The sequence below is a fragment of the Scyliorhinus torazame genome, chromosome 9, assembly GCF_047496885.1.
Source record: "Scyliorhinus torazame isolate Kashiwa2021f chromosome 9, sScyTor2.1, whole genome shotgun sequence".
Taxonomy (NCBI): Eukaryota; Metazoa; Chordata; class Chondrichthyes; order Carcharhiniformes; family Scyliorhinidae; genus Scyliorhinus; species Scyliorhinus torazame.
In genome coordinates, this window is record NC_092715.1 from 108,198,482 (window position 1) to 108,213,541 (window position 15,060).

At 46.4% G+C, this 15,060-nt stretch overlaps 1 protein-coding gene across 1 annotated transcript in view; it reads right to left on the reverse strand.

The window, feature by feature from the left end:
- LOC140429418 (solute carrier organic anion transporter family member 3A1-like) overlaps positions 1–11,890 on the reverse strand; it is a 485,186-nt gene extending 473,296 nt beyond the window's left edge. The window contains exon 1 of the mRNA XM_072516369.1: positions 8,639–11,890. Within this exon, the coding sequence (XP_072372470.1) occupies positions 8,639–8,770 (132 nt within the window). The 5' untranslated portion in view covers positions 8,771–11,890. The remainder of the gene's footprint in view (positions 1–8,638) is intronic.
- Between the last annotated feature and the right edge of the window lie 3,170 nt (positions 11,891–15,060).

The following is a 15,060-nucleotide window of genomic DNA, read 5'->3' on the forward strand; positions in this document are numbered from 1 at the left end:
CCAATAACTTGAACTCTGTAACAATGTGAAGAGAAGTAAATTACAATACACGTCAGTAAAAAGAAAGTTATAACATTTGTGCATTTTTCAGCTCCCCAATCACAGTCCACAGTCTCTCTTCCAGCTCCGCTCCTCACGTTTGTCCCAAGCCTTCCGCCCTCACAAACGCCTCAGCCGCTTCCACTGTCTCGAAATAAAAGTCTTTGGCATCATACATCACCCTCAACTTCGCAGGGTATACCATACCAAATCTCACCCCCTTTTTGTACAGTGCTGCCTTCACTCGCCCGAACGCCGCTCGTCTTTTTGCCAACTCCACCGTCAAGTCCTGATAGATCCAAACTCCAGCACCATCCCACTGCACCTCACGCTTCTGCTTCGCCCAGCTCAACACTTTCTCCTTCATGCAGTACTTATGGAAGCAGATAATTACTGCTCTTGACGGCTCATTCACTTTGGGCTTCGGCCTTAATGACCGATGAGCTTGGTCCAGCTCATACCGGGAGGGGATCTCACTCTCCCCATCGGCTCTGCCAACCTCTTAGCGAAGTACTCTGTTGGCCTTGGGCTCTCTGTCCCTTCAGGCAAGCACACAATTCTCAGATTGTGCCTTATCGAGCGGTTCTCCAAGTCCTCGAGCTTTGCTCGGAGTCCTCTGTTGACCTCCACCACTCTCCACAGTTCGTCTCCCATCGAGGTGCTGCGACACGGCCTCCTCCACTTCCTTCATCTTCTCGCCCTGCTCTCTCACCTCGGCCGATGTCTTTGCCACAGCTACCCTCACTGGGGCGATTGCCTCCTCCACCAATGATTTCAATGAGACCGCCGTCTCCTTCCTCAAATCCTCCATGTGCCTCACAAACTGCTTTTCCAGCTCCACCGCCTTCACCTCGGTCATCTTTTCCACCGTGAGTAGTGCGGCCCCACCATACGTCTGGCATACGCCATCTTGTCAGCGCTTTTGCTGGCCTTCTCATTCAACGGCGAACCCGGGTTTTCTTCCTAGCTGCTTTTCGCATCCTCTAACGACTTATTATTTTTTTCTTTCTTTCTTCAATCCGAAAATAAATATATAATTATTTTCAACAAAAAAAATCCAAAAATTCCAAAATCAAAAAATCTCTGCCCCGGGGACCAGACTTCAAACTCCTCAAAGATCCATTTTCAGTGGGAGCCACCCAATGTGCTCTAGTCCCCCCTACATCACGTTCTGGACTCGGGCCTGCCACCTCGATTGCCTCGCTTCGTGTCAAGCTCCGCCCACGCATCCGACCTCTGGATCGATGCCCCCCCGCTCCGGCCGCCAGACACTCCCGCGGGGCTCCTCACCGGCTCCAAACCGGACTGACCCGATGCCCGTCTCTCAGGCCCCAAAGGCCGAAGAAACTCGGGAAGAACAACGGGGAAACCCCCGAAAAAGTCCGAAATATCGGGGACCGGCGGGAGCCTCTTCTCGACGCAGCCACTCCGCTCGCGAGCGCCACCGGAACGGGGTTCTGTCCCACTTAATCTCCTAAACTGTTGGAGAAAAAAGTGTTTTTGTCATCTCTAATCTAATCCTAAACATATTATCTTTAAATGCATGTTATCTAATTCTGCGCTGATAGTCCAACTGTGTCAATAATCTATATCCTGTGAATGGATGAACGAAATTTCCCTTTGTTGTTGTCTGTTAAGTACAATACATTGAGAAAAGCCACTCAGCCAACTGTAGATTTTGTTCACAGAAACCAGGGAAGCTTGAGTAAAGTCAAGATCAATGCCTCACAATTGTCTAACGGTTAAAAGGACTTTCCTATTCCTGAATTGAAACCAGTCCAGAGCACAAAGCTGACCTTGGTTCCCGGGTTCTAGGTTTGAGTCATCTGGCTGTTGACTGTATCTTTCCGTACCAGCTCTGTACAGAGTTACCAGCCTGCTGCACAGCGTGAGTGAGAACACCTCATCTATCTAGATGGAAAATATTTCTTTTAAGTTTTCAATTTCTGTCTTCTAGTGGTCGACCATAAATAGCACGTGTGGTAAGAATTTATCAGTCATCATTTATAAACAGTGCAAACTCCAGTCTAAATCTGTGCCACACCCCAGTTATACTTATAACAGGCATTAGTTGAAAAGCTAGGGCAGCCACCTGGCAAAAAAAAAAAATTCCTTCCGCTCCTGTTATTTATTCTCAAGATAATTATGTTTTTCGAGCTTAAGCTGAAATTAGAAGTCAGGTTCATATACATATTCATAGCTCTGATCTTCACAGGAACCTGACAGCTTTCTGTTACTCCAATGTCCTCTCCTTTCCTGTATTGTGCCGGTCAAGGAGACACAGCCTGAGTGAGTGAGACACAGACAGAGTGAGAATTTGGTAACTTGGTGCAGTGAGGTAATTCGGTGAAGAGTGGGAGAAGGTGCTTTTTCCCGACTGTTTCTCTCTCTTTCTCCGGGCCTAATTTCTGGAGCCGTTCGGAGGAGGAGCAGCAGTCTCTGTGAGTATAAAAACCTATGGTAACTTCGTTTTCCAGTTTTTTCCCCCAAAAGTGACGTCAGAGGGAAGCTGTGATCTGATTGGTTGATAGCAAATCTGCCCCAAATTAAAAAAACCACAGCTAAACTCGTAAACTTAAATTAAACTAATTAATTAATTAGTGATGGCTGGTCAGGTGATGTGCTTGAGCTGCTTGATGTGGGAGCTGGCAGATCCCATTGCGAGCTGCAGCGACCACATCTGCAGTAAGTGTTGGCTGCTCGAAGAGCTCCGGCTCAGAGTTGATGAGCTGGAGTCTGAGCTTCAAACACTGAGGCACATCCGGGAGGGGGAGAGTACCTGGACACTGTGCTTCAGGAGGCAGTCACACCTGTCAGAGTAAGTAATTTAAATCCTGCCAGTGGCCAGGGACAGCAGGGTGTGACTGCAAGTCAGGCAGGTAAAGGGAACCAGCAGTCAGGAACTCAGGAGCCTCAGCCCTTGACCCTGTCCAACAGGTATGAGGCACTTGCTCCCTGTGTGGATGGCGAACAGAGCTGCAGGAAGGATGAGTCAGCTGACCAAGGCACCATGGTTCAGCAGGCCATTCAAGGGGAGGGAGTAAATAGGTAAGTTGTAGTTGTAGGGGATTCTATTATCAGGGGGATAGATAGTATCCTTTGTGAGCAGGATAAAGAGTCCCGCATGGTATGTTGCCTGCCCGGTGCTAGGGTGCGGGACATCTCTGATCGGCTTGAAAGGATACTGGAGAGGGAGGGGGAGGATCCAGTTGTTGTGGTCCATGTCGGTACCAACAACATAAGCAAGTCTAGAAAAGAGGACCTGTTTAGAGATTATAAAGAGCTAGGATTCAAATTTAAAAACAGGTCCTCAAGGGTCATAATCTCCGGATTACTGCCCGAGCCACATGCAAATTGGCATAGGGAGGCAAGAATAAGGGAAGTTAACATGTGGCTGAAAGAGTGGTGTGGGAAAGAGGGGTTCCTTTTCATGGGACACTGGCATCAGTTTTGGGACAGGGGGGGCCTATACCGTTGGGATGGTCTCCACCTGAACCGAGCTGGGACCAGTGTTCTGGCGAAAAGAGTAAATAGGGTGGTCAATAGGACTTTAAACTAGAGATTGGGGGGGAAGGGAAAGTCAGGGAACCAAGAGGTGAAGTAATCAGTGGGAAGCGTAGCTGCTTAGGAATACATAAAAGCACGAAAAGACAAAACTCAGGAGAGGTTACGATAGTCCCCATCCCACAAAATATGACACAGTGTATGGAAAGGCTCAGTAAACCAAGGTCCACCACACTAAGAAAACAAAAAGGGACGGTCAATAGAGAATTAAAGGTGCTATATTTAAATGCGCGCAGTGTATGGAACAAGGTAGATGAGCTTGTGGCCCAGATTGTGACTGGCAGGTATGATGTGGTAGGCATCACAGAGACGTGGTTGCAGGGGGTTCAGGACTGGCATTTAAACATCCAGGGATTCACAACCTACCGAAAAGACAGAGAGGTGGGCAGAGGGGGCGGGGTTGCCTTGTTAATTAGGAATGAAATTAAATCAATAGCACTAAACGACATAGGGTCAGATGATGTGGAGTCTGTGTGGGTAGAGTTGAGGAACCACAAAGGCAAAAAAACCATAATGGGAGTTATGTACAGGCCTCCTAACAGTGGTCAGGACCGGGGGCACAAAATGCACCACGAAATAGAAAGTGCATGTCAGAAAGGCAAGGTCACAGTGATCATGGGGGACTTCAATATGCAGGTGGACTGGGTAAATAATGCTGCCTGTGGACCCAAGGAAAGGGAATTCATTGAATGTTTACAGGAGGGCTTTTTGGAACAGCTTGTGATGGAGCCCACGAGGGAACAGGCCATTCTGGACTTAGTGTTATGTAATGAGCCAGACTTGATTAAAGATCTTAAAGTGAGGGAACACTTAGGAGGCAGTGATCATAATATGGTAGAATTCAATCTCCAATTTGAAAGAAAGAAGGTAGAATCAGATGTAAAGGTGTTACAGTTAAATAAAGGTAACTACAGGGGCATGAGGGAGGAACTGACGAAAATCGACTGGGAGCAGAGCCTAGTGGGAAAGACAGTAGAACAGCAATGGCAGGAGTTTCTGGGAGTAATTGAAGACACAGTACAGAGGTTCATCCCAAAGAAAAGAAAGGTTATCCGAGGGGGGATTAGGCAGCCATGGCTGACAAGGGAAGTTAGGGAATGCATCAAAGCAAAAGAGAAAGCCTATAATGTGGCAAAGAGTAGTGGGAAGTCAGAAGATTGGGAAGGCTACAAAAACAAACAGAGGGTAACAAAGAGAGAAATAAGGAAAGAGAGGAACAATTATGAAGGTAGGCTAGCCAGTAACATTAGGAATGATAGTAAAAGTTTATTTAAATACATTAAAAACAAACAGGAGGCAAAAGTAGACATTGGGCCGCTCCAAAATGACGCTGGTAATCTAGTGATGGGAGACAAGGAAATAGCTGAGGAACTAAATAAGTACTTTGCGTCAGTCTTCACAGTGGAAGACATGAGTAATATCCCAACAATTCAGGAGAGTCAGGGGGCAGAGTTGAATATGGTAGCCATCACAAAGGAGAAAGTGCTAGAGAAACTAAGAGGTCTAAAAATTGATAAATCTCTGGGCCCAGATGGGCTACATCCTAGAGTTCTAAAGGAGATAGCTGAAGAAATAATGGAGGCGTTAGTTATGATCTTTCAAAAGTCACTGGAGCCAGGGAAAGTCCCAGAGGATTGGAAAATCGCTGTTGTAACCCCCTTGTTCACGAAGGGAACAAGGAAAAAGATGGAAAATTATATAGGCCAATTCAGCCTAACCTCGGTTGTTGGCAAGATTCTAGAATCCATTGTTAAGGATGAGATTTCTAAATTCTTGGAAGTGCAGGGTTGGATTAGGACAAGTCAGCATGGATTTAGTAAGGGGAGGTCATGCCTGACAAACCTGTTAGAGTTCTTTGAAGAGATAACAAATAGGTTAGACCAAGGAGAGCCAATGGATGTTATCTATCTTGACTTCCAAAAGGCCTTTGATAAGGTGCCTCACGGGAGACTGCTGAGTAAAATAAGGGCCCATAGTATTCGAGGCAAGGTACTAACATGGATTGACGATTGGCTGTCAGGCAGAAGGCAGAGAGTTGGGATAAAGGGTTATTTTTCGGAATGGCAACCGGTGACGAGTGGTGTCCCGCAGGGTTCAGTGTTGGGGCCACAGCTGTTCTCTTTATATATTAACGATCTAGATGACGGGACTGGGGGCATTCTGGCTAAGTTTACCGATAATACAAAGATAGGTGGAGGGGCAGGTAGTATGGAGGAGGTGGGGAGACTGCAGAAAGATTTAGACAGTTTAGGAGAGTGGTCCAAGAAATGGCTGATGAAATTCAACGTGGGCAAGTGCGAGGTCTTGCACTTTGGAAAAAAGAATAAAGGCATGGACTATTTTCTAAACGGTGACAAAATTCATAAATTTGCTGAAGTGCAAAGGGACTTGGGAGTCCTAGTCCAGGATTCTCTAAAGGTAAACTTGCAGGTTGAGTCCGTAATTAAGAAAGCAAATGCAATGCTGTAATTTATCTCAAGAGGCTTGAAATATAAAAGCAGGAATGTACTTCTGAAGCTTTATAAAGCATTAGTTAGGCCCCATTTAGAATACTGTGAGCAATTTTGGGCCCCACACCTCAGGAAGGACATACTGGCACTGGAGCGGGTCCAGCGGAGATTCACACGGATGATCCCAGGAATGGTAGGCCTAACATACGATGAACGTCTGAGGATCCTGGGATTATATTCATTGGAGTTTAGGAGGTTGAGGGGAGATCTAATAGAAACTTACAAGATAATGAATGGCTTAGATAGGGTGGACGTAGGGAAGTTGTTTCCATTAGCAGGGGAGACTAGGACCCGGGGGCACAGCCTTAGAATAAAAGGGAGTCACTTTAGAACAGAGATGAGGAGAAATTTCTTCAGCCAGAGAGTGGTGGGTCTGTGGAATTCATTGCCGCAGAGGGCGGTGGAGGCCGGGACGTTGAGTGTCTTTAAGACAGAAGTTGATAAATTCTTGATTTCTCGAGGAATTAAGGGCTATGGAGAGAGAGCGGGTAAATGGAGTTGAAATCAGCCATGATTGAATGGTGGAGTGGACTCGATGGGCCGAATGGCCTTACTTCCACTCCTATGTCTTATGGTCTTATGGTCTAGAGGTGCTGAATGATCCTGGTGGTCTAAAATCTCAAACACTTCTAGTCCCTGAGCAATTTTTTGTGTGTAAGTCTCGACATTAAGTTTGAGTAATTCAATCATGGGGAGGGGAAGTGTGGGGAGGGGAGGGGAGCACCACAGCTAAAGCAAATGTTACACAGGAGCATTTTCCACCACCAAGAAGACAGAGAAATAACTTATATACTGCTTTCCAATAACCAGGTCATCTGTTGTTAGTGTTGGATAAGGTATAGTGGCCAGCCATCAGGAGAACCTACCTGTTCTTCTTTGAATAGTGCAATGGGATATTTTCCATTCACCACAGAGGACAAGGCAGGACTTTGGTTTTGTGCCTCACAACCCGACTAGACAGCAATCAGAAGCAAGAACTCTGGCCAAGAAAATTGAGGTCAACTGAAGCACTCAACTGAGATGAACAGAATTAGTGCAGGCTGGAAATTCAGCCTGAAACTTTTCTGGCCACCTTTACCTTCCAAGAGAGGGTGTGACAATGTTGCTTTGGGACACTAGTTTTAGCTACAAAACAGGGAGTACAATTGCTGCACCCAGTTGTTAGCACTTGTAGTAAAACATTTTATCATTAATTGCTTTGAATTACAATGAACAGATGAAAGCCAAAATGTATTGCCATTATATCAACACTGTAGTGCAGTCATGTGTGATGTTCACACTGTTTGGTGGGGCATGAATAAAATGGTGTAATTTAATTTTCCTGTTGACCAGGGTGTCTTTATGGTGGGAGCATGGACAATGTGCAGTGTGCCAGGCAGCTGACATTGGACCAATGTTTTAACTGAGATGCTATGTCGTCAGAGGGGAAAACTGATAGGAGAGTGAGAATTGGTGCAAGATAGGAAACAACCACTTTCAATTTGGCAGGTTGGCGTTTTTGGCAGCTGGCGGATAGGAGGGCAGTAAGAAAAGCATCAAGGTGAGTGATGACAAAAGCATGATTGAGGTTTTCAACGGTTAAAAAGCTGAGATCGGAGTGGAGGTGCATATTTTGCAAATGGAAGTAGGCAGTCTTTATGATAAATAGCATGTGGGATTTGAAGTTCTGCTCAGGATGCCAAGGTTTCACAATGATTCAGTGCAGCAAGTAGCCAAGGAGGAGGTGGAGCCATTGGCAAGAGGCCAAAATGATCTTGGGTGTTCACTTGGGGAAAAAATCTGGGGCTTGCTGAAGTGTCAGAGAGGCAGCTTGACTGCCTGGAGGTGATAGTGGAGTCAAGAGGGGAGGGGAGACAAGTAGAGCAGGGAGCATCGGCAAATATCATTGTGGCTAATCTTTCACACTCACTAAACAATGCCAAGTACAGATGCTGCAGAACAAACCCCAATGTCACTTCAATCGACCAACAGCTGAGCTAACTATCCGAGAAGCAGAAATTTAAAAGCTGGATAGAGGTTTTAAGAAGGGGGGGGGGGGGCGGGGGGGACAAACTTCTGAAACAATCAATCTCCGGACGGCAGAGCTACTTTGAAACGAAGTTTTGGGCATGTACATTTATACTTGAAATGAGTAGTGGAACATCCAGTGAGACTTGTACAAACTAGTCCAGATAAGGTGACTGATCAAACCTGAGATTACTATCCATCCTCTACATTTACAGCTTCTTGTCCACCCATTCACAGATATATCACACAGGGGAATTACTGCTGTCTTAATCCTTGAAATCCTTAAACTTCTCAGCCGCTCTCGATATGGAATGTGTTCCCTTTCCGGATGTAAAATCTACAGTCTAACGGAAACTAATCTGCTTTGCACGTTCTGCCAGAGTAATTCAGTGGGAGTTATAAAGCAAGCAGAGGGAACATGTTGGCCCCGATTAATTTCTGTATCCGTTTACCTAAAGCAAACACCATCAGCAGTACTTGCTGAACTGCCCGGGTACACGTTGCGGATCGTTACTTACTAAATAAGCGCCGCTGATGCCCTGTGTCAGCATCAACAAACACTCGGCGATGAGAAATGTTCGGATGTCCGAGAAATGGGACTGCCGGGGACTCGCCGCCACCGGCTGCCTGCCGTCCATCTGACTGCTCATCCCGGGGATGTGGTGGCAACGTTGTCAATTGAATAGAAAGGCCCGGAGTTGAGAGAGTTTTCAGTGCCTTGGAAAGGCTCCTTATCTGTACCAGAGCGCCACACCCACCAGCCTGACTGGGTGGAGATCAACCCGCTGTCAGAGAAGGAAGCTGTGAGTGTGAGAGGCACTGTGTGAAAGAAAAAGAAACTGCCTGTAAGAGGGCGAGATTTTATAAGGTAGACTGTGGGAAGGAGATTGAGACAGAGAGGGAGACTGTGCGTTTGAGAGAGAGAGAGAGACGAGATGAGAGAGAGGTTGGGTATGAGAGAGAGACTGGGTTTGAATGAGAGAGACTGGGTGAGATGGAGAGACTGGGTATCAGAGAGAGAAACTGGATATCTGAGAGGGACTGGGTATTAGAGGAAGAAAGACTGGGTATGAGGGAGAGAGACCGAGGGAGGGTATGAGAGAGGGACTGGGTATAAGAGAGACGAGAGAGGGTATGAGAGAGGGACTGGGTTTGAGAGAGAGACAGAGGGTATGAGAGAGGGGCTGGATATGAGGGAGAGAGACAGAGAGAGGATATGAGGGGGGACTGGGTTTGAGAGTGAGAGAAAGAGAGATGGTATGAGAGAGGGACTGAGTATGAGAGCGAGACAGAGGGAGGGTATGAGAGAGGGACTGGGGTTGAGAGAGAGAGACAGAGAGTATGAGAGGGGGACTGGCTTTGAGAGAGAGAGACAGAGGGTATGAGAGAGGGACTGGGTATGAGAGAGAGAGACAGAGGGTATGAGAGAGGGACTGGGTATGAGAGAGACGAGAGAGGGTATGAGAGAGGGACTGGGTTTGAGAGAGAGAGACGAGAGAGGATATGAGAGGGGGACTGGGTTTGAGAGAGAGAGACAGAGGGTATGAGAGGGGGACTGGCTTTGAGAGAGAGAGACAGAGGGTATGAGAGAGGGACTAGGTATGAGAGAGGGACTGGGTTTGAGAGAGATGATAGAGGGTTTGAGAGGGGGACTGGGTTTGAGAGAGAGAGACAGAGGGTATGAGAGGGGGACTGGCCTTGAGAGAGAGAGACAGAGGATATGAGAGAGGGACTGGGTATGAGAGAGACGAGAGAGGGTATGAGAGAGGGACTGGGTTTGAGAGAGCGAGATGAGAGAGGGTATGAGAGGGGGACTGGGTTTGAGAGAGAGAGACAGAGGGTATGAGAGAGGGACTGGGTATGAGAGAGACGAGAGAGGGTATGAGAGAGGGACTGGGTATGAGAGAGACGAGAGAGGGTATGAGAGAGGGACTGGGTATGAGAGAGACGAGAGAGGGTATGAGAGAGGGACTGGGTATGAGAGAGACGAGAGAGGGTATGAGAGAGGGACTGGGTTTGAGAGAGACGAGAGAGGGTATGAGAGAGGGACTGGGTTTGAGAGAGTCACAGAGGGTATGAGAGAGGGACTGGGTATGAGCGAGAGAGACAGAGAGGGTATGAGAGAGGGACTGGGTTTGAGAGTGAGAGAAAGAGAGAGGGTATGAGAGGAGAATGAGTGTATGAGAACTGGTTTTCTCTTGAATAAACTGAGGGAGATTGTTACAACGTGGGTATGAGAGACAAAGACTGAATATTAGGGAACGAGATTGTGTGAGAATGGGAGAGAGGCACTAGGAATGAGAGGAGAGACTGAAATAGACAGTGAGGGAGATTGTGTGTGAGAGAGACTGCGAGGGAGTGTTTGTAAGAGAGCATGTGAGATAGACTGTATGAGGAGAGATCTTATGAGATGGAAAGGCTGAGAGACGGAGAGACTGAGTGTATGAGATACAATGTGAGAGTGAGACAGTGTGAGAGGGATACCTGCACGAGAAAGAGGGAGAGACTATGAGGTGGATTGTGTGAGAGAAAATGAGTGAGCGGTAAAGGGAGACTGTACAACAGTTTGAGACTGTCAGGAATTTAGACAGATTGTGTACGTGTGAAATTGGATTTGACTGTGCGACTGTGAAAGACTGTGTGGCAGTATATGACTGTGAGCCTATGTGTGTTTGTGAGCCTGCGTGTGTATGAGCCTGTGTGTGAGGCTGTGTGTGTGAGACTGTATCTGTGTGAGACTCTGTGTGTGAGACTGTGTTTGTGTGAGACTGTGTGTGTGAGCCTGTTGTGAGATTGTGTGTGACTGTGTCTGTGTGTGAGACTGTGTGTGAGAGACTGTGTGTGTGAGCCTGTTGTGAGATTGTGTGTGTGAGACTGTGTCTGTGTGTGAGACTGTGTGTGAGAGACTATGCCTTTGTGTCTAAGACTGCGTCTGTGTGTCTGAGACTGTGTCTGTGTGAGAGACTGTGTGTGTGTGTTAGACTGTGTGTAGGCGAGACTGTGTGTGTGAGAGAGACTGAGTGAGACTGTGTGGGGATGTGTGCTGTCACAACGTGTCCACTCCTGCGGGAATATCAGCAATAGCGAGCTGGCAGAGGAAAGCTTCTATTCATACGGTGTCTCCTGGGCTCTGCAGATCGCACCGAAGGGGTGGCAGCATGTTCAGCCAAAAAGGATGCCTTTTAAAAATCTAAAGCAGCGGGCAGCCGCCGGAATGAGGCGTGTTGTTTCTTGACAGTTCCCGGGACAGTTCATTCGTGCTCGCAGCTGTCAATCGCGGGTCCCTGTCTTGTGCAAATCCTCTTCTGTAATATCCACTCCGAAGCAGTGCAATGCAAATAGGACCATCGAGCCAAATACACTTAGACTGGAATGTGTCCGAATCGATCTGTAGCTCAAAACGTAGCCATGTGCTTAATAATAGCAGACGCAGATAACTTCGCCTCGGTTTTGACGGTGAGATAAGAATCAGTTGTCTCAATTACTGCGCATCAATTCACAGTTTAAAAAAAAGATTCTGGAGCACGGATCAGCATCGCCACCTTTATCCCCCGAAATACATTTGATTTATTCACACCTCCAAACCCTTTAGTCAAACAATCGGAGGTGCGGTAGGGTGGGGGGTTAGGATTTAAGGAACTTCCGTTCTCCCTCTTGGAGATTTTTTTTGCAGGCTGTTCTTTTTGCTTTCGCCCTCCCCAACATGCTATTTTCGGCTGATCTGGAACATGTTAAACGTGTATCCCGGCGTGTGCTCCAGTCAGAAACCGCAGAAGGCAATGGAACAACATTGTAACTTCCTTTTGGGCTGCTATGAGGAGGAGGAGACTTCACTGAAAGTGAAACATCAGCCAAGCATTTTCCTCCCCTCCACTGGCCGCCTGTCAACAGCGCCCCCCCGTGGGCGCAAGTCGGTGAGAACAGAGCAGCGGGACAGGTCTCAGCCAACTTCTAAAATAATTGCTGGTGGAGGGAGCAGACAGTTCTCAAAACTAACCTGAATGGCAATTGCACACTGATATTCCCAAAATATTACTGCTGATATTCTATATTTCATTGGCCTTCTCAAGATCTCTAAATTGGAGCTAAATCCAAACATTTTCCTGATATCAATTGTCAGGGTCATCAACATTGGAAAAATATAGGAATGAAATTAGTTTTATATTCACAGAATTTACATAGAATTTACAGTGCAGAAGGAGGCCATTTGGCCCATCGAGTCTGCACCAGCCCTTGGCAAGCGTGCCCTATTGAATCCACGCTTCTAACCTATCCCCGTAATCCAGTAACCCCATCTAACCTCTTTGGACACTAAGGGCAATTTAGCATGGCCAATCCACTTAACCTGCACATCTTTGCACCCGGAGGAGACCCACGCAGATACGGGCAGAACGTACAGGCTCCGCACAGAGAGTGACCCAAGCCGGGAATCAAATCTGGGACCCTGGCGCTGTGAAGCCATAGTGCTAACTGCCCTCCATTTCAGAGGACATTTTAAGAGCCAACAACATTGCTGTGGGTCTGGAGTCACAGGTAGACCAGACCAGACAGCAGATTCCCTTCCCTAAAGGGGATTAGTCAACCAGATAGGTGTATACACAGTCAGCGTTACACTTTTAAACACAGGGTTTTATTGAATTCAAATTTCACCATTTGCCATGGCAGGATTGGAACCCTAGGTCACATTCTGAGTCTCTGGATTACTAGTAACAATACCATTCCACCATTGCCTCCCCCAAGATCTGTCAACTATTAGGTATGAGATACCGCAAATTAAATTTCATCTTAATTTGGAGAGCATGAAGGTAAGGAATGCGAGGGGAGAAAATTCTGAAGAGTCATACAGACTCAAAATGGTAAACCTGTTTCTCTTTCCACAGATGCTGCCAGACCTGCTGCGTTTTTCCAGCATATTCTGTTTTGATTTTAGATTTCCAGCATCTGCAGTATTTTGCTTTTATATTATTGGTAAGGAATGTGGACCTGAAGGAATTCCTTGGCAGAATAGTATAACAACCAGACCTCTGAGGGAGGGAGCTAAAAATAAACAAAAACTGATGTCAGCTCAGGGGAAGGTGCTGGTTGGTGAGTAGTCGGTGAGTTTTTTTTATAAGTCTTAAGACTTTAGTTTATTTTTCTTACTTTAATTAACCTAACAAACTGAAGCATAGCAGAGCACCTCTGTCCCATGGAATGCATATCATGTTGCTTGTGGGATCTCTATGAAACCTCTCATGTACTGGTCAACCACATGCACATGAAGTGTTGTCAACGGAAGAAACTCAAGCACTGGATCACTGCAGTGCACCCACAAACTACATTTCTAGAGGTGGTCATACCAGCATAAGAGTGGGCAGCACGGTAGCACAGTGGTTAACAATGTTGTTTCACAGCTCCAGGGTCACAGGTTCGATTCACAGCTTGGGTCATTGCCTTTGCGGAGCCTGCAAGTTCTCCCCGTGTCTGCATGGGTTTTCCCGGGTGCTCTGGTTTCCTCCCACAGTCCAAAGTGTGCAGGTTAGGTGGATTGGCCATGCTAAATTGCCCCTTAGTGCTCAAGGATGTTCATGTTAGGTGGAGTTACGGGGATAGGGTGGGGCGAGTGGGTCGAGGTAGCATGTTCTTTCAGATGGTCAGTGCAGACTTGGTGGGCCAAATGGCCTCCTTGTGCATTGCAGGGGATTCTGTGGTATTCTATGGGAATCACAGCTCTTGATTTGCTTTAAGGAGCACAAAAGAAGGCCAAACAGACTCAACTGACAAACAAAAAATGAGGCTATCACAAATACCCTAATATTAACTTAGACAAATGCAGGGCAAATGGTGTAGAGGGGGCAGATTCTTGAAATGGATTCAGGAAAACCTTTCAACCAGCAATTTGAAGAAGAGGTAGACAAACTCAAAACCTTAACTCTGTTTCTCTCTCCACAGAAGCTGCCAGCGTTTTCTGTTTTTATATTATATAAGAGAAAGTCAGTTCTGGATTTAGTTTAAAGAAATTAAGCCGGGCAGGTGGAAGGGGTACCAGTGAGAGTAGTTCAGTGCCTGTGAGCATAATTCAGTTAGATTTACATACATAGAAACATACATAGAAAATAGAAACAGGAGGAGGCCATTCGGCCCTTCGAGCCTGCTCCGCCATTCAATATGATCATGGCTGATCATCAAGTTCAATACCCTGATCCTGCCTTCCTCCCATATCCCTTGATTCCTTCAGCCCCAAGAGCTATATCCAATTCCTTCTTAAAGTCGCTATGGAAAAGCATAAGGATAGACCTAGAGTAACAGTTTTATTTGAGGAAAGGCATGTTTTCCTAAGTTGAGATGTGATTTGGCAAGAGTGTACTGGAAACAGTTGCTTGAAGATGAATCAGCACCAGAACAGTGAGAGGCATTTAAGGAGGAGCTAAAGAGGATTGAGAACATGCATTTGGACACAAAGAAAAAGGGTTGGATGTGCAAGTTTGGGCCACCACCCTCCATTAGGATTTCAAAGAACACAGACAGTAGTATAAGACAAAAAAAAGCTTATATGATATGCCAAAAGCTCAACCCCACAAAACACTTTGAAGAATATTTCATGTGTGGTTGGAATTAGAAAGGAAATTAGGAAAGCCAAATGAAGGCATGAAAAATTATTGACAAGTACAATCAAGGAAAAACCAAAGACAATTTCTAAATAAATAAAGAGCCAGAGGGTATCTAAGGATAGAGTAAGATCTGTTAGGGAAGAAAAAGGTCATTTGTGTGTGGGGGCAGAAGACATGGGAATAGTTCTCAGTGAATGTTTTACATCTATTTTCACAAAAGAGATGGATGAAGCAGACATTGCCGTTAAGTAGGAGGAATGTGAAATAATGGATAGAATGGACATATTGAGGAAGAAAATATAAGGGAGTTCAGCTGATGTGAAAGGGGATGAGCCACCAGGCCAGGATGC